A 19,762-nucleotide genomic window follows, 5' to 3' on the forward strand; every position below is an offset into this window, starting at 1 on the left:
TTATTTTCGATAAAGTATATTCGACCAAATTAATTGCTCACCATTGATCCTTGGAGTACACGACATAACGGCCAGTCTCCTCATTCGATTCCACTGTGATAAATGTGTAACTATTGTAGCCATTGAGATCGGTGAAAGTCATTGTTCCATTAACTATCAGGGACTCCTCCCACAATCCCTGCGCCCATTTCGGGAATCTAACAATGTTATTAACGTATCGATTATTACAAGCATTTTATAAATATTAGTTTTTAAACACAAGATTTTCGTATTTAAAACGTAAAATTCGTACTCACGTGGCAACATGAGTCCTCACGTATTCCGGCACCGTTTTTTGATTTAGGCTCTTGCTCAAAACCAAAGTCTCGTATCCATTAGTTGAATTATCTAAGTTCTGCGTGCAGCTCGAGTCACTGCTAAATGCCATGTAAGTTTTCCCCCTTTTGTTATCAATGTGGTATAGCTGAAAGTTGCGTTTCACTTTTAACGAGCTGTCATTAACACGTTAAATGCCATGCAATCTTACGAAAAAATGATTTATTATGTAACGTACCCCGCATCTATATTGAGGGCTGCCATCGTCGGCGTTGCTGTTCCAAAGAGCAAAATATCTAGAATTATTCGGTCCATCCCAACTGCCCAAACACTTGTAAGAGATATCTGTCGAAACGAGATTATAATGATGTATTGATGATGATTTCCGAAAAAGTCACAGTTCTTTATCGTTGCCAACATTTTGTTTAAATTAATTTGATAATGATGTAAACGAGAGGAAGACATGCACACACATATTTATTTGTTTGCTAAATTATAACTCTAATTTATGAAATCTCAATCGCAGTTTTACTGCTTAAATATTTAAAAATGTATGTGAACCTCTTTAAATTGCTTCTCAAAGATTTACTACATTAATGTAATCACACAAAGGAATTTAAGAGAGACTTACCGCGCGCCTCGAAGTTACATCGTTTGAATTTTAAATGTAACACCGATCCATCCGTTCCACAATTATTGAACTCTGAGGAGAACGTGCTGCACTCAAACGAGATCGCGGAGTTATTGTTGATGCTGTATTTGAAGTGATAAAGACCGACGATAGGGCAGTATTCATTCCGAATCGGTGAACCGCCAATTTCTTTTGATCCTGTTGGCAGTAAAGTCGAAAATAATTCACTAATTATATATCCTACAATTATATTTTTAAATCTATATATCTCTTCACATATATTTATTTACAAAAATATTTTTTTCTTTCTTATTCACAGATATATATTATTGCATTTAATTGGAACTTGAAACTAGAATATAATTTAAGAATTTTAAAAAATTATTATATTTAATAAGAATTCAGAATCACACTTGATTTGAGCATATATGCGATTTTCATTCTTTTATTAGAAAACAGATTGGAACATAATCGCGTGAGATCGGATTTTCCATGAAGAGATTGAAATCTGAAGAAACCTTTGTCCACAAAAATCCTTTCGAAATAACCCCCGCGTTTTTCGGAATTTATACAAAGAGACGCGATCTGTCAGCAGGAAATAGCTGAAATTCTACACCACGTTTTCACCTAAAAGCTTTGGCTTTCTTCGCTCGTTCTTAAATCAGTTTTGTCGTCGCGACGATAATCGGAAGGAATAAAAAGGAAAGCATCGGCGGAGTCTTCAAAGTGATTTCCACGAAATAAGAGAATAGTGGTGTTTCATAATTGTATAAATAAATAAATATAATCTCTCTCTTTTTCAATGATCTTTTCAAGTCTTTCGGCGCTCACCGCAGTTACGTTTCAAAGCTTCTTTTGAAAATCTTCTTTTGAAAAGAGAATGACTTCAAAGAATGACTTCACTGGACTTCAAGCGGTTAAGATAATAAATTCTACAAACAAATATTATTTCTCTAACGTCTGTCCTTTTTTCCTCTTTTCATTTCATCGCGATTATGTCTTGCGAAAAAGAGAGAAGGGAAAAGATAACACATCGAAAGAATTCGCTTTTCGAAATATTCTTTCTTTCGACCGCGCCTTCGTGATTGAAGTCTTGTCTGTTTATTATATTTGCCACCGAGGGAGGGAAGAAGGACGGCAAAAAATTCCGTCTCGCAATCCGTATAATCAGGACAATTTACGATTCATATAATTACAGAGCCGGTCGCGTTTAAACAAACCGTTTTAAACCCGCGGGACCGACTGTTGTCCACTTAACTCGACAAAATTTATTTCCTCCTCCCCTCCCTCCTCCCCGGCCCCGTATTTCGCGTGGCCAGTAATCCCACCGTCATCTCGTCATCGCGAACGCGCTGTACGCCTTCTGTACTTCTTCTCGACTTTCCGCCGTACTCCGTGTAATTGGCGTGCGGCCGTATTGCCGGGACCGAAACGAACGAATGAACGAACGAACGAACGCGATTCTCTTCCTCGTCTTGGAGCTGCCTTCGTGAGCTGTTACATTTCGCAAAACAGTTCGAAAGGATGAAACGCGAGTCGAGGAAAAAGCAATATTGAATTAACTCTAGTAACTGTGAGTTTCTTCAGCTGTTACACGATTTACAACGCCGTTCTAAACTTAGAAGTTCTACGAGAGAGAGAGAGAGAGAGAGAGAGAGAGAGAGAGAGAGAGAGAGAGAGAGAGAAATAATGAAGCTGTGGTTTTTTACGAGACATGGAATAAGAATGACATAAATCATAATTGCTTTACTGAAGGAAGTAAAAAGATACTTGAAAATACCTAATGTTGAGTTAAATTACTGTAATAATAATTTTTATAGCCCTATAAAGAGGAAATTTACAATTGTATTACATATTGCGTTAAAGTAATTATGCATTACATTTACATATATATCAAAGTATTATTTTATTTTTTATTTGTTGTCTTTATTTACCATTTCCCCTACAAAGACAGACATGTGTTTGCAGTCCGATGAATAAAATTATTCGTTTCAATAAATTTACAAGATTGGCATTAAAAATAAAAATAAAACAGAATTAAAACGCGTCGTATTTTCACAAAAGGCGCCAAAAGTTGACACAACACGAAACTATCTTCATCGAAGTTGGAATGCGCACACTCTCAATTTTCTTTGTCCAGACGACGCCAAAAAATATCACGATATAATTTAGCGAAACGAAAAAACCCACAAGATTTTTTTTTCTTTATTGACGACCGAACATCGCGTGTTGTAGTGTCCCTCGCTTATTCCACAACAGGACGATTAGGACAAGGACCTTTTGGGAGCAGGCCACTCCCACGCTTCCGACGAATACCTGACGATACCCCTGGTTGCTGCGTGTATCACGGCCCGGGAAAAGAAAAAGGAAAACAGGAATGGAACACGACAGAGATTGGATGGGAATGCGATAAGTCATTTCGGAATCTTCTCGGCGTTCTCCCTTGTTTCCGGAACGCTCTTCTATTTTCAAATGATTCCAGGATATTTGTCAAAAGAAACAAAGAAACGTCGAATCATTACATAACAATTAATCCAAAGATTGATTAAAATAAAAGATATCCTATCTTGTATATTTTTTTCTTTTCTATTAAAGGAAATTCTAATAATGATTAATATTTTTATAGATATTATATGTTTTGTAAAGCACATGCGCGTATTATGAAAGATTATTATTTACATCAAGAATAAAAATGAATTAAACTGGAAACTTAAAAAAAATCAGAATCAGAGAAAGAAGATAATTATTGCCGCGTGTTTTTTGACTGTGAGCGAACCCTTTTCTTCCAGTTAACTTCAGTTTCCTTATTTCATGCTGAAAAAGATATCGATACCAGTGTGTTTTCGTGAGCAAATTCGCCAGATGCGGATTCCTCACACGTCACTCGGCGATCGCCCGTTGTCGGCCCTTTTTTTACCAAAGTCGTATCCTTCCAGGAGTGCCGAGAGATTCACTTCACGCACGGACATTCGATTACGTTCTTCCGCCGGACCCACCGGCTCGCGTTTTCGGTTCCCGTAAAGTTTCTCGCGTGCAGCGACACGGATCAAAGCGTGAAACCAGAATTATGAACGGAATCAGGCTCGACTCGCCGCCGATCGGTCGCCGCCGTCTCGATTGCGTCGCGAAGACAGGTGTACTGCAGCTTCTTGGGAGCCGCCACAGGTGAACGCGCGTGATAATGCACCGGAAGCCGAGGGATCGACGTTAATCGAACAAACTTCATTAGGAAAGTAACAACGATAAACGCGAATGCGTGCGCGCTCTACTGTGCGCTAATGTGGGAAAATCTTATGTATTTTGAGAACGCAAGTATTAAGTGGCAAAACTTTATATCACTAATCCTTGGTGAAGTTAAAACAGATTACAAAGAATTTTAAAATTCAACGATATCCGCCCGTGGGAGAAATGAGTAAGAAATTATTTTACATCAAATTAGATTTTTATGCGCATATATGCATTTAAATTTATGTAGATATTAAAGTTATTATTAGATTTGTAATATTTAATATTAGATATATTTAATATTATAAAGATATCTCATATATGTTATAAAAAGTTACGATTTATATGTATAGGGTATCTCAGGACATTTGACAGACAACCTGCACATTCTACAAGTGGAAATAAGAACAAAAATGTTATGTGAAGTTTGGCTAGAAATACTTTATTACAAAGTTATAAAATGATACTTGAATCATTCTCTCTAAATTTTTTGGAGTGAATTTTCATTCTTTTGGAGTAAGATTTACTCCAGAAAATTCAGAGAGTTTAAAGACAGTAAATATGATGTGAAGATATACACGAGATAAACACGTTCAACCTTTCTGTACACAAAATGTATATTTTCATATTCACGTGCAATAGAAAATCCGTTGTTTCCTATTTTATGTTTCAATATTTATTTGTAACTTTATAATAAAGAATTTCTATAAGCCAAACTTGATGTAACATTTTTTCTTCTTCTATCCACTTGTAGAATACGCTCTTGCGGTTTGTCCGTTAAATCTTGAGACCTCAGGTATATAAAAACTTTTTTCTTGTTTGCCAAGCGTGTCCCTGCATTTTCAATCTCGGAGCGTTCACGCGGACTGCGTCGCGCAGTCCGGAATTTGCCGGACCTCCCCCGCGTATAAATAATTATACAAATGGCCCAATCATCCTTAAGAGCGTTTTAATTGACACGCGCGTGAGAAACTCACTCGCGGCGTGTGTGCGTTTTACACGCGACGCGACGTGCGTGCCGTGCGTTTTACGCGGCGCGAGGCCCATTGTTCCCGCGTCGTTACGCAAGCCATCATCGTTTCTTCCCGCTCCGCGGTCAATTAACGCTAATTATCGAGGACTACTAATTCGCTACGGGGAGTACGCGCCGAACTCGATTCCCCCATACGTGGAGATCGCGTCGTAATTCGTCCGTCCGATAAACCGGAAGCCCCGCGAATTCCTCGAGTACGATAACGTGCACGTCTCGCGTAAATAATGCACTGCAAGAATGCGAGTAATTAATTTGTTCGGATCAAACCGCGCGTTGCCGCGGTGTTGCCTTGTCGCGCGTAACATTTTTCTTTAACAGGAGAAAGAACACAGAGCAAGAAAACAGACATAATTCACATTTTACTATTTGCTTTTTCTATTTGATAGATACAATATTAACGTTCAATGAAACATCGTCACGCTTGTTCCACGCTCGCTTCATTTCTTCGGCGAGCAAGCGGGACGTACTACACGATCAAGGTGTTCGCTCGACAAGTACAAAAAGTCGCGTTAATTCGCATTAGCTATAATCTGGCTTGTCTAAGCGTGGGGAAAAAGCAAGATTATCCGGCTGGATCGCCCTGTATTTCATGCATAAGGTCGCACTCATTATCATAAGTATGGCTCACAGTGCATTTAGCTCGGCGCACGTACGTCATAGATCGCGGTCTCTGCCTCGGGATTAAATTATCGGGAGAAATCCGCCTTCTCTACTTACGGTACAGGATTGAGGTGGAGTTCAGTGTGCCGCAGGAGGCCAAAGCGGCCGACTCGTATATGTAACACCTGTTGAGAGCTTCCGAGAACACCTCGATGACGTTCCGCGATCTCCGCAGCAGCCGGAAACACCGTATGCAATCTTTGTCGTTGTTCCTGCAGCAAGCGAATGCCATAAATTGCGTTAGCAGAATCATAATTCCGTGATTTACGTGTGACGTGCTATTATAAGGCACGATTCTCACGTTCCATCTTTTGCCGCGCAAGCAAAAAAGAATGATTAAGGCCTTTTATTTGATATTATCTTCCTCGCAATTTTTAAGATATGAGCGTTAAACGGGCCTTGATGTATCTACGTTTAGATTGAGATCTAGATTAAAATTTCGCTGGAGAACATGATTGAAATTGGTTTATAAAACGAAATTTGCAAATTCGAGGCAAAAAATTCAATTTATATTTTTCTGTCGACTTTAAATCAGATTCTCGGCTACATATATCGACGATTAATCTTAAACCAATCTTATAAAAGATGCAGCGACGGCCATAGTTATGACAGTCTGATAAATAGTCAGATAAATATAGCACCCTCGCCGCGCGCCGCGCCGGCTCGCGCGTCTATAATCGCAGACGGAAACGTTACTTGCGGAATTTATACGCCGCGCCAATCCCGGGACCGCGATCGTGGAGAAATTGGAAAATCAATAGGGGCTGAATTGCGGCTGGGGAAAACTTAACTGCGAGATACATAAAGTATCGCAACAACGATATCCCGGGCGCGCCGAGATAATGTTGACTCTGAAGTAACAAGACGATGATAGTCGCGCCGCGCCGTAATATCAGCGGGTGAGAAATAATGAAGGAGCCCCGCTTCTCTCGGCTCCCTTGTTTCAATCAACCACGCTTGGCTCGCGCTTCGAGAGAGTCTTAAAAGAATTTTCGAGTACCCCGCCCTTAATTAGGGTTGAATTTATAATCTCAGACTGGTCCGAGAGCTTCATTCGAGACTCTTGAAACATTAATTTATATTTGCAAAAACTGAAGATTGCTCTCTTTTCGCAAAAAAAAAAATACGAATGCGAAGAAATGACATCTTTACGAGATGCTCGCGTAGCAAGGGACGCCGATCCTCGTTATCGTAAAGTATCCGATCCTGTATCAGCGTTTTAATATTCGCGCTTCCTCTCCTTGAGATCTACGAATTTCTCACGAAATGAAGGCACGCTGACATAAGACGTGGCACTAATGGCGGTATAATGGCGGTGCGATAGCGTCTCGATTAGAGCACTACTAGTACTGTCGTGATGAGCCTCACGTGAATTAACACGCGATTTACCCGACACGCAGGAAGTGGACAATGACAAGTACAAAAGAAAGAGAGAAAGAGAGGAGGAAGGAACAAGGACATCCTCCTTGTTCCGCGCGATGCCAACGACTCGGAGAAGTGACACGCGATATCTCGAGATTAAATTTAAAAACGCAAAGAAATTCGGTGGAGGCGATGTCGAAAGTTAAATAAATACGAAAAATAGCGATCTGTCGAAGTCCTTTGTCGGTCAATTTTTAATTCGAGCTATCTACATCCGGAACTTGTCGCACCGTTGTGAGACATCGCGCAGCATATCGCCGAAGTTCTCTCTCGACTGGAAATATTGACTTTCGAAGAGAAGACTGCGTTAAAAGCCGATAAAGAGGTGCAAATAGAGTGAAGAGGAGAGAATGAGCGAGATAAAGGTTCAGAGAAAATCCGTCTGAGAAAATCCGTTTTGTGGAAGCGAGCAACTTTTGTGCAAGATTATATGGGAACCGGTACGCAAGAAGAGAAGGGAAGAGAGCGCGCGTTTTTATTATCGCGTCGCCTCTATATCGCGAGCCGCTATCTACCCGCTTTTCACACACGATTACGAAAATGACAGTGGTTGCGGAGGAGTCATTTGTTCAACAGTATCTGCACGGTGCAGCGGTTGTATAATGCATCGCGTACTCGCGCAACGAAATCGCCATCGCGGTGAAGATGTTATTTAAATAATTGTGAGCTATTAGGGTAACTACATAGGCGCGCATCCGAAGGCGGGTGTTTGCGTTATAAAGGGTTACGCGCCAGGAATGTTGTTCAGAGTTCAGCTCTGTGTACAGAAACCAGTGTAACGATCCTATATTTTAATTATATAATAAAGACCTAAAACATTCGCGTTTCAAATTATCTTGACACGTACAATTTTGCATCGACGAACCGTCAATGAATTTTTCTCTGCTCTTAATATACACACGATTTTTTTTGTACGTACATTTACATGTAAACTAATATGTGTACATAATGATTCCAATTTAAATATATAATGGCAACCCGATAGCCGTACGTCAAATTATCCTGAGATACGTCCGTCTCTATACGTCCGTCCGTTTGAATTCTCTTCCGCTCTTCTTATACATACATGTATCTCTTTCCTTGTACACGTCTTTATATACACGAGCGCGAAATATCTTACGCATTAACATAATAACGTTACAAGTATCCCGATCAATTTTCCGACCCAGTGAGTGAGCAGAGTACGCCAGAGTAGCGCGGTGACACCGAGATGCGGAGTCGAGAACGCGCGCGGTCGGCGCGGCGTGGCCTCTCCCGACCGTCCGTGGGCAAGTGCACGCGAGTGAGTTTTACAACGTCGCCGCATACCTGCGCGTATAATTGTACCTCCGAGGCAATAGCTGTCGCGCCGATATTATGCAACCTGTGGGAACGGGCGTGTGGGCCCGTTTATCGCCGGTCGCGTGGTCACCGGACCCCGCCATATATAGGAGACCTCGTTCTCGCGCAAAGCGGCTCGCGCAAGAGAGCAGCCCCTGCCAGCGCTCTCGGGAGCGCTCTCCAGATATTATTCGCCAACTGGAATGTCACACGATAGGTTTTGCCCATATACGCGGAGCGCTCCACGCGAGCGCACTCTGAATTCCAGAGTATTCGCCTCGTCCTAATGGTGCCGTTCTGAGTTTCTCACACCCGGCGCACAGTCGTGCACAGTTGCTGCGAATTGCTTAAGAATCATTAACCCTTTGCGGTTCTATGCGTATGTCGAGTTGTACTCGATATAATACATCGCAGTATAAGTCCTCTGTCGCGTAATTTCGTCATCACACGTACAAGCATTGAAATCTACAGGCGATTACAATTGGCAAACCATATTTTCGGAATCTCCATAAATTCCTTTAATTAACAAAAATTCTTTGATTCATGTTTGACTAGATGGTTATGCGATAAAGTTAAAGATGAAATACTTGATCATTGCTCATTTGCGAGAAATACTTGAATCGCAAGGAATTAAAGCCAAGAATTAGGTGCAACGTGTTTATTTCTCGATTAATTATTTTTCTTTAACGCAGAAAGAACAAATTATAAGATAAAGACAAGTTTTTTTAGCTTTGATGATAAAACAATAGATACTTTATTACGTCCCCGGAGAGAATTTTCTTTTAAAATTTACCCTGAAAATCATGTTAATTGTGAGACAATATAGTATTTAGGTAAATTTTACTGTGCACTACAATAAATTTTACTGCGAAATCTTATTGTAGTGCACAGTAAAATTTGCCTAAATACTATATTGTCTCATAATTAACATGATTTGCAGGGTAAATTAAAAAAAAAATTCTCTCTGTGTATAGATACTTTATTTAAAAAAAAAACGACTTGTGTGTCCGTGAGAAATGCTTTCTTAATATCACCTTTGATGTGCTTTGATGCGGTTATTAAAACTCAGTATAACTTTATACTGAAATTTACTTTCTTTTCCTTCTGTTTTATACAACCGCGATATCTTTTATCATTCATCTTCGCTCCCCTCGATGTAGTTTCTTCTTATAATGGTGTCCGTTTTATCTCACGTTTCAGATCGAGCGGTTACTTATCAGGATAATGAGCTATACTTAGATTTCGCTATAAATAGCCTGCGGAACGTTATTAATTAACACGCTACAGCTAACTTTTCCGTAACGTGAACTTCGAGGCGGCGAAATTTGCATGGAAGCGAACTGCAATTCAGATTTGCACGCAAATCCGAACGTCAGGGCGCCGCGCGCCGTTCGCGAAACAAGTTTCAAGACACGAGAACGAAGAATGCGCGACTCAAGTCGATAAGTTCTCCCCCGTTGCTCATTACTTGTTTCGGAAGCGTCTGTATTTAACAATCGTTAGTGCAACGTGCTACTTTATTTCGCGCCGTTTATCAAATTACACACGATCGGAATTGCGTTCACTCTCGAATCCGCGGGGACTGTCATCATCATATTGTCCGACCGCGATATCCCACTGACCCGAAATGTAAATCGTGTATTGCATTCGAATCGGATTTGCATAACGGCGCACGCATCGCGCAAAGCTGATGGTCTCACACGAGCGACGACGAATCGTCACACGGGGACGAATTGTATATACTTATACAAATGAAAAAAAAAAGAGAGAAAACGTAATTTCGTAATGAAGAAACTGCTATTTAGCATCCATACCGTAATAACTGCGTCAGGGAGGTGGTATTAAGAAGGCATTTCTCGCGGACACACGAGTCGCGTCGTTTCTCTCTCGCGAGTGACTTCCCGAGCGAGTCCGTTTGTTGCGGTTTGCATTAATGACCGATTCAATTGTCAACGGCGACGGAATCCAGGGGGAAACCCCGTGCCCCACGCAATTAGAGTGACAAATGAGCCGCCGTGCGGCGCGAGGAACGTGCGACTCCGTCCGTCCGTTCTCTCGGCGCGGACATCACCCCGGAGAGGAGTGTTCGCTCGCTCGTCGCATTGTCGACGACGCTCGAACACGAAGGTTGAGTTACATGGAAACTGGAGGAGAGGCCAACACCACCTTCGGCTAGTCACTCCTCCATCTTCACGGAGATTAATGGTGGAAGATGGTATGCAACGGGAGAGACAGAGAAACGAGGGGGGTGGGAGCCCTCTTTGTTCTATCCGATCGCCAAAGGTAGGGCCTGTTCAGCTCACATGACGCTCGCATCCTCGGCGACGATATATTCTCTTCCGATGCCGATGCCGATTCTCAACTTAGCCGTAGCGACTGTTATGCCGTGAAACACATAAGCGTACCTACGTTATACCGGACGATTCACGTGCCAACGTCCGCGAGCGGACGTTGTATAGTTTTAATCGGCATATCATCTGTAAGATAATCGCGGTAATATTTCTAAAGAAAAGTCTATTTTCGTTCGTCTATTTTTAAGATAATATATTTAAAAAATTTTTTAAGATAACAATATATGTTTTTCTCAGATTATATATAGGATAATATTATAAGATAAGAAAACTGTTAAGTCCATTTACATAGTAACTATTTTCCAATGCCTTATTAGTTCTAAGAATTAAGTGTTTTCCATAATAACTACGAATTTCAAATGTTTTTCAATGGCTCATTTAGTTCTAAGAATTTTTGACATATCTCTATTTTCCTATATAAATGGAGGACTCTCCGACTATAGAAGCAGTTCGTGTCGAGTCCCTTTATGCAAGTAAGCACGTCACGTAGCAATACGCGAGTAAAATGTAATAAGAATTATTGTATAAAATTGTCGAATAAAGTTATTTTTGTACGATGATCATTCTCGCGAATTTTACAGCAACAAATTTTCACAATTCTGATAATAAACACAGATTTAAAAAAAAATTTAAATTTTATCTTCTTGCCTTTTATAGGTAATGATGTTATTTAGTTTTAGAAGACACTTCATATTTATTATTAGATGCACAGGATTTGTGATCTCAAAATAAAATATAGGTAATTTTTGTGCAGAGTCGTGCTTTAAATAATCTCTCTCTCTCTCTCTCTCTCTCTCTCTCTCTCTCAAATATACTTATAACGAGCGATGTAAGCTGCGGTATACATTACCCTAGTAAACGCGCAAACCGATTAAGCGGACCGCCATAATATCTCATCGTGCGCTCGCTGGCGATTCTCGCGAGAAAATTATCGCGGCGGAAATACAGCGATCTCGCTCTGCGAAAATCATTACGGCTACCGCGCGCTTAGAGAGGCAATTTACGTGAATTCTGCATACGGCTTTTATACGCACGCCGCGCGTCGCTTGTCGCTCCGGCAAATTATTGCGCACCGCGATTATTGCTAATAATTGCGGGCTGGTCGGCTGTTCTCGGCGCAGAACGCACATAAATGTCGTCGCCGTTTAAATATACACGTTTAACGATACCGCTCCGACGTAAAAGTGCACGCGGGGAAGAGACGCACAATTGATTAAGCGCGACGAGAATGAAAAAATGCGAGGCAATTAAGCAGGGCTCGAATCTCGAGCAATTAACGGGTCGTCTCACAGAGCGATCCGTCCGTTGATTACATAGTCATTTACATATCATTCTAAGCAAATTTACGACCCTCTCTGATTTGCTCCTGCAAAAAATATTTAAGGGAAGATTATGCGACGCATCATTAGCGAATAACTTGTTAATGACACGTAGAAGATCAAATTTATCATAGTATCGCAACACGCCGTAATGTCAAAATGTATAACGATTATTAAAAGACGAACCATTTATTACGCTCGTTTTTTATTCCGCATATTTTTACGTCCGTGAAATTAATGACGCTGAACGGGCTCAAAATAATAATTTTCCAGATTATAAATACACAAGAGAGGCAACGAAACAATTGGAGATATGATTTCTTGGAATATTCATGGCGCGAGACAGCTTGTTAACGATTCAACGTGAATCGCGAAGTATATGATCGTGTCTAGAGAAGAAGAAGAAGAAGAAGAAGAAGAAGGAGAGGAAGAAGGGGTGGGCTCTCACGTGTATGCCAATTTATGCATACTTGACTGGACAACACCCACATTGCTTCGTGAACTTTCAGATGCATCGGAGAACTATCGATTGGCACGACGAGGATCTCGGGCCTTGAATTTCTATGAGACGTAACAATGAAATCTTATAAAATCAAATTTTTTAAATAGCAAAAACAATTTTCACCTATTTCTCATCTATTTCTTTTATTTTGTCTCTCCAAAATGCAGGCTGATAATCGGAAAGCAGAAGCAAAATAGCTGTAATAAATATTGTAATGACTGAACAGAACAGAATTATTTAAAACACGACTCCGCACAAAAATGATTTATATCTTATTTTAAGGCACACACAATCCTAGTGCATCTAATAAATATGAGCTGTCTTCTGAAACAAGATAACACCAAGCTAACAGCCAATTTGTAAATTTTTTGCACTTATTTGTGCTAATAAAAATATCGGGCTTTTCTTGCAGAGAGTAACACGTTTAATTAATTTGATTCTGTTTATCACAAAATGTAATGTGTATCATTACAAATAACTACTTGTTTTCGGCAACTTTCCAATTATCATTCTGCATATAGACATGTAAAGATCTTGTTTAATTAAAGCACTTGTGAATTAACAAGAAAGCGTATAATAACTTTGCAAAACCGCCCAGGTTCTCTGCAGTTAGTTTCAGATCGAATTCAGAAATTTAACTCCAATGAGAATAAGATCCCCTCGGAAAGGGTATAATGCCGAAGCTACACTCGAGATTTGGGATAAAAAGGACGCACGTTTCGCCATTTCCTTTTCGTTTTACGGCTCTTTCTGGAATTAGCCCGGGCTCGCGCGATACGCACACGAGTGTCTGCGCCTGGCGTTGTCTGGAGAGCCGGCTATTTTCGTTCCAGACGAGTCGTAGACGTCGCGGTATCCCCAGAGACATTGGCAGGCTAATTTAACCTTAACCCCTTCACACCCTTTCCATTTCCCATGACGACAATATACCTCTGTCGTCTTCGTCGGCGAATTTTTGCCTCTTTGGCAGGAAAAGCCTGTCCCACCTTGCGCGCGAACGATTCCGCCGACATTCTCCCGTCTAGACTCGCAGACTTATATATAAAAGACAGTAAAAATCGCGCATATACCTATTTATCACAGCTCTAAATATTTCGTCGAATTTAGAATCTTAGCAACAATTAAACATTATCATTGTATCCGCCAATTATTGTTTTATAATTTATATATTTTCATAATGTATCAAAATATATTATTAAGATATATAAATTATAAAAACGTAAAATCCTATTAAAATAAAATTCACCAAAAATTATAATTGCTTTAAGAAGATCAATGTTATACAATATGTATATTTGTCAAATTAATTATCAAAAATAATTCTGTACTTTGAACTCTCTCGTGAAATTTTAAAATACATTGTATTTAAAAAAAAAAAACATCGTAAGATTTATAACACCGTATATATAAAGAAAAAGATACTCTTTATCTTATATACTTACATATATATTGTGTATATAAAATTTATACATTCGGATTCTTGAGTTATGATAGCTACATACAATTCAAAAGTCTCACGCATGTCTTAGCATTAAACACTCCTCGGCATGCAATGTGCCGGAGCACTTCAGGTGTTAACAAGAATGCGAGAAGATTCTATACTAAGAGATTTAACATAATTAGACACGCGCGTAGCGACGAGTATCTTTCACCACACTGTTTCACACTGTGCCCCGTTAACTGCATTTACATGTGCGACAAGATACGACGGGCATTCTAGTTGCAAGTGCATCGTTCTGTGAATACACCGTTACTCCTAATTGTGAGTCGAGTATATCTCGACTTACCACGGTGCCGTCGCCCTCCGAACGCGATGCACGTTCCGGCCCCAAGCTCCGTTCTTTCTCCGTTGCTCAGTAACTCAGAACCTCCGATATTTACGGCGCCGCGCTTTCCGACGCTTTAATGCGTCTGTAAACTTTCGTAACGACCGTTCACGACTCTCAAGACTTTTAGCTGGAGGTTTTAACGCGCGAAGTTAATAAAGATGAAAAAATACCTACCGTCGCCCCTTCACTCGCGATAATTCAGTTATTCAGGGCGTGCGATAAGGCGCAAGATCGAACTTATGAAAGACGTAAGTCGACGAAGTAAAACGACGATAAGGTGCGGATAAAAAAGAAATAAATTACTGAAGATAGCGACAGAGGCAAAAAGAGGCGCACTATATATACGATCGAATAATTTATCAGAGATCATCATATATCGTAAAATGCGGGAGTTCGCCATTTAGATATTTCGGTAACTTAAAGTTCTGTATCTCAAATTAAAATTCTAAACATTTACGCTCTTAAAGCCTGATACGCTAATTGTCTCTCCCATGTTAAATAAAAAAATTGAACTTTTCGCCAGAAAAAAAAGTTCGATGTAAATATGCTCTTGCTTAGAAGATATCTTGCTTCCTACGATTTAACGATAATTGACTGTAGCACATAAGAACCATTTAAACCGCGGGCACGACTTTTCTAATCGTTCGCGTATTAGCCGCTAAGTAAAACCGACAGTGGCAGGAAATGCCCGTGATTCGTCGAGTTAACTGACCTGTCAATTAGCAGCACATTATCGCCGACCCTCTTGTGGCAGAAGCCCCACACCGGTATCGCGTTGAAGGTGATGTTAATGGTGGAATACTGAATGGGCTCGTTCGCCATGCCGCCGGCGCCCTTTCCGCTCACCTGCGTCACGAACTCGCCCTGGAATTCCGCAGGAAAGTAACAGCCCACCATGAACTTGGGGTCGTAATCTTGAAGGACCTCGCTCGTGATTATGGTGCCGTCTGAAAGGAAGAGGATGAGTCTCTATTAGAGCTGGTTGCGTCAACTACTGAAATTTTGCGAAAGAGGCAAATGCCTTCGTGCGAGAAAGACTTTTTAATTTATCATCTTAAATTATTTTTAATTTATTTATTATTATGTATTATAAATATATATATATTATTATTAAAAGTATAAATAATATTAACTCGAACTAGACCGCGCAAGTGAATAACACAACTAAATTTGAGAGCGCCTTTTACGGTCACGACTGGGTCTTGGTGCCTAATAAATTCTATATAAATTTTTTAATTCATTATTCAGCCATTTATACTGCGTGCCGAATCAATGTCGAACTTGCAACGCAATCATTAGCTGAAGTTGAAATAACGAGATCACAATTGATCTTCAATTCTTAATTCAATGCTTATAAGCGTCTTATAATCCTGTGAAGAACTTAACCGCGCGAAAAATATAAATATTCAAAAATTCTTGATTCTATTATTGTAATCATATAACATATCATATAAATTATGATTTTAAATATATTCTTTTGAAATAATTATGGAAAAATGTTAATGTAAATGAATAATATTAACAGAATGCTTGAGTTGTAGATTAATTGTCTACAAAGACTGCATATTTATTGAAGTAAATTATTGTGGAGTGAATAGACAATCAACCGAGTGAAATGTAACGAATTCTCGAGCGAATGATGAGGGGGGCGTGGGAACGACCTTAATACCGGCGTCATAACGGATTCCTCAATTAATTTTTATATCGCGAATGACCTTCAAACCGGAAGTACAAGTTTATAACGAGTTTCGTGCGAGCGCTCAAGTAAATAAAAAAATAAATCGTCCGTGACTGTACAGCTGCATGCGGTCCAGTCAACGCGCCGCGACTGCTTCGAATCGTTCTAGCGGCAAATTGGCATTAGACTAGTGTCACGCGTAACGTTTCAATGTCAATAGATAAAAGACAAATAAAAATTTAAATACCGTAATCGCACTTTCAATTACTGCAATATTAATGTCCTTTCAGGATAACAATTGGATTCAATAAATATAATTGTTCCAAAAAAATTGCTCAAAATGAAAAAAGAAATCACTAGAAGATATATTAAATATTAAATCACAAAACTGAAATCGTCAATAGCTGCACGCTTATTACTTCATCAAACTTATTCTTCGATTTGGATGTATTGAAAGAGCGATATCTGGCAGAGACGACAATGCGTTTTGACGGCGGTGCAAAGAGTTGTGGCAAAACGCAAAACGGTAACTATAACAAATAACTTCGTGCTCTGCCACCCGCATGTCGTGCATTCAGCAGCCCGTGAAAGGTCATTACCGTTGCCACTAATTGTAAAGTGGTCAGGCCGAGAGACAGGTGCGACGATGACAGGTGGGATCAACAGCGAAGAGTAATATATATTATCGTTTCCTCCTTTCTACATACAAAAGATATATGGGCTACATTTAATGCGCCAGAAGACACAAGATTATATTCCAACGCGGTAATTTCTATTATTTCATCTCAGCGAATCTGGGGGATTAGAAATATTGATCTATACTTATTAGTTCGTAATATTCGAGTAATTTAAAAGTTTCTCCATCTTTTCTAAGCAGCACAGAAAGCATTTGTATCTACGTTATATTAGTACAATTATAATAATTTTGACGGATTGAAATTTGTTTTAATAAAATAATCGAGATTTCATTGCAGGAGACCTGCACCTTCTCACGATCTCATTCTCAAAAATGTCGATATAAAAGTGTGCTTTGCGATATCTCGCGACACGTCTAGAGCACACTCGTGAAACACGATGGGGCGCTGATTGAAAAACGGTCGGCGTTATATTTGAAAGTCGAGCAAACCGTGCTGCGGTCGGTCAATCGGTCGCGGCGGTGGCCACTCTTTCTATCGTCTTTCTTGTTACAACCAATGCTTGTGCAAAAAGCGAACCAGATAAATTACTTCACGCACATGATCCGCAGCATAATGGAGGCGAAACCGCGATCGGGGCTCTCGCAGTCCGCGCCGTGGTGGATCATTAACGAGGACCATTGTGCATATCCCGTCCTTTGTGCGACTCTCGCTGAACCGCGAACATCCCCCCGGCTCGTCCGATGAACCGTGCAACATTGTAATAGGTAGCCGTTTGAACCCCACCTCCCCCCCCCCCCCCGGTCGAAAAGAAAGGCAGGATACTCGCGCACATGACGAATAAAACATATATCCATCCTGGTTATTATTGTCCCGCGCGGACTGTAATTAACCCTCTCGTGTGCTGAACGATATTGCGCCGACGAGAGATATTCCGCGCCCGAGGAAACGCATAAGGCAGAGAGATCTTTTGCGCGCGCGCGTGCAAAAAGCGATGCGTAGCGCGTCAAGCAAACGCGTAATCAAAGTGACGGCCGTTTGTCAGAACGCCGAGATAGAGAATAGAAAGAGCCGTTGATTAAATGATTAAACGTTAGTCGACGTTAGCGCGTAGGTAGAGTAAGCGCATCGACGATGCAAACCAGATAACAACAAACCGTCTCGTATTCCTTATTTAGCTTCAAGCGAGCTAAGTGTTACTCTCAACAAGGGATTTCCATTTGAGATTTTTATGTTGAATCATTAACCGATTCGACGCGGAGAAGCAGTCGTAATTCAAGGAGTTGCGCAACTTTCTTCGTTCTGAATTGTCCGCGGTGAAACGAATCGAAGGAGCGACGTGCCTCTCTCGTTCTTTTCGCGGGCGCGCGGATTCCGGATGTCATTAATTGACCGATAGATAATTAAAGTCGGCGCGACGGCACGAAAGCCTCTACGGTGTACGCGATGTACGCCGCGTGCGGCAAAAGAAACGAATGGTACGCCGAATAAGAAAAGGCGGCCGCGTCCCTTTCATTAAGGGCCTGCACGGAACGACGGAAGTGGGATCAAGTTTTTCCCACAAACCCTCCCCGGCAGCATCTCGGCCGGCCGCGTATCTTTGTACACACGTGTTATTTCCCGGCCCGACCCGCGCGCGATTAATGCACTTGCGGCGATCGAGCGGCAATCGAGCGCTCGTCTCGATCCTTTTGCTCTCTCGGTTCTCCGTCGTACGCTCGACGGGAAGAGAGTTCGCAAAAATTAGATCTTTTACAAAGACAAAATTATCCTTCGGAACATCGCATCGGAAATGAATAGATAGATCCATATTTTTTGACTTAATCGGTGAATCACATTTCAGCAAGTATATGTATCTTCTAAACAAATTGAACTCTCTAAAAGTGAATCAGTGGAATCATCACTGATTTTCAGTGTGTATCATTTTCCAGTACTTTGAACTGTGATCCAGTGACTATTTCAATGTTGTTTCAGTGATAGTATATATACTGATTCAAACAGTGAATATGACTGAAAGACAGTTTTGAGAACTGGAATTTACTGTCTTTCAGTGATATTCACTATTCGAGTCAATATACATTATCACTGAAACGACATTGAAATACACTGTTTATCACAGTTCTAAGTATGCCACTGGAAAATGATACACACTAAAAACCAGTGATGATTCCACTGATTCGCTTTTAGAGAGTTTAATTTTTTGCGATCATTCACTTTTAGAGAAAAGATTTAGCGACATATTGAAAATAAAAATTACGGCGAGGTTAAATCGAGTTACATCTGCGCTAAGGTATTGCCTCAATAAAATTTCTTCCAGATCGGGCAACTCTGTCCGGCCGATATGCATCGCCAGCGTGCAGTGTAACGCATGCATACATAACATTAATTTATCTTGAAGCGTAATTTCCGCCTCTAATGGGCGCCATCAATATGACAGTAGGGAGACGCGGGGGGGGGGGGAGCGAGGAGGAAGAGGAGGTAAAGAAGGGCGAGAAAATCGGTGCGCGCAATCTCCGATATCGTATTCAATGTCTTCGCATGTTCGAGGGACGTATCCTCCGGGCGACGCGCACCGCTCCGCTCCTCAGGGTTGCATTCCTCGCGCGCAACCGCCCGGTCGCGGCCAACGACGGCGTTGCAATTACTCGAAAGACTTTTTGGTTCCGGTAGGAGGCGTTTCTCTCATTCTTTCTCGCGTGTAATGCGTCCGCGCGCTCCACCTTATCGCTTCCCTTCATCTACATAAAGGACGATCAACTGCCCCTCTTACGTGACCTTCATATTCCCTGCTCTCCGCTGTCTCTCTCTCTCTCTCTCTCTCTCTCTCTCTCTCTCTGCAACT

The 19,762-nt window shown here is 40.9% G+C and overlaps 1 protein-coding gene across 2 annotated transcripts in view; it reads right to left on the minus strand.

The window, feature by feature from the left end:
• The window catches only part of LOC105453073, a 61,422-nt gene that overhangs the window by 3,091 nt on the left and 38,569 nt on the right, over window positions 1-19,762 (minus strand). For both annotated transcript variants that reach the window (XM_011694776.1, XM_011694774.1), the window contains exons 2-7: window positions 15,320-15,554; window positions 5,922-6,076; window positions 947-1,144; window positions 554-660; window positions 297-463; window positions 42-197 (exon numbers count right to left, since the gene is read on the minus strand). In XM_011694776.1, the coding sequence (XP_011693078.1) occupies window positions 42-197; window positions 297-463; window positions 554-660; window positions 947-1,144; window positions 5,922-6,076; window positions 15,320-15,554 (1,018 nt within the window). The remainder of the gene's footprint in view (window positions 1-41; window positions 198-296; window positions 464-553; window positions 661-946; window positions 1,145-5,921; window positions 6,077-15,319; window positions 15,555-19,762) is intronic.

Source organism: Wasmannia auropunctata, unplaced genomic scaffold (assembly GCF_000956235.1).
Source record: "Wasmannia auropunctata unplaced genomic scaffold, wasmannia.A_1.0 LD336022.1, whole genome shotgun sequence".
NCBI classification, from domain to species: Eukaryota; Metazoa; Arthropoda; class Insecta; order Hymenoptera; family Formicidae; genus Wasmannia; species Wasmannia auropunctata.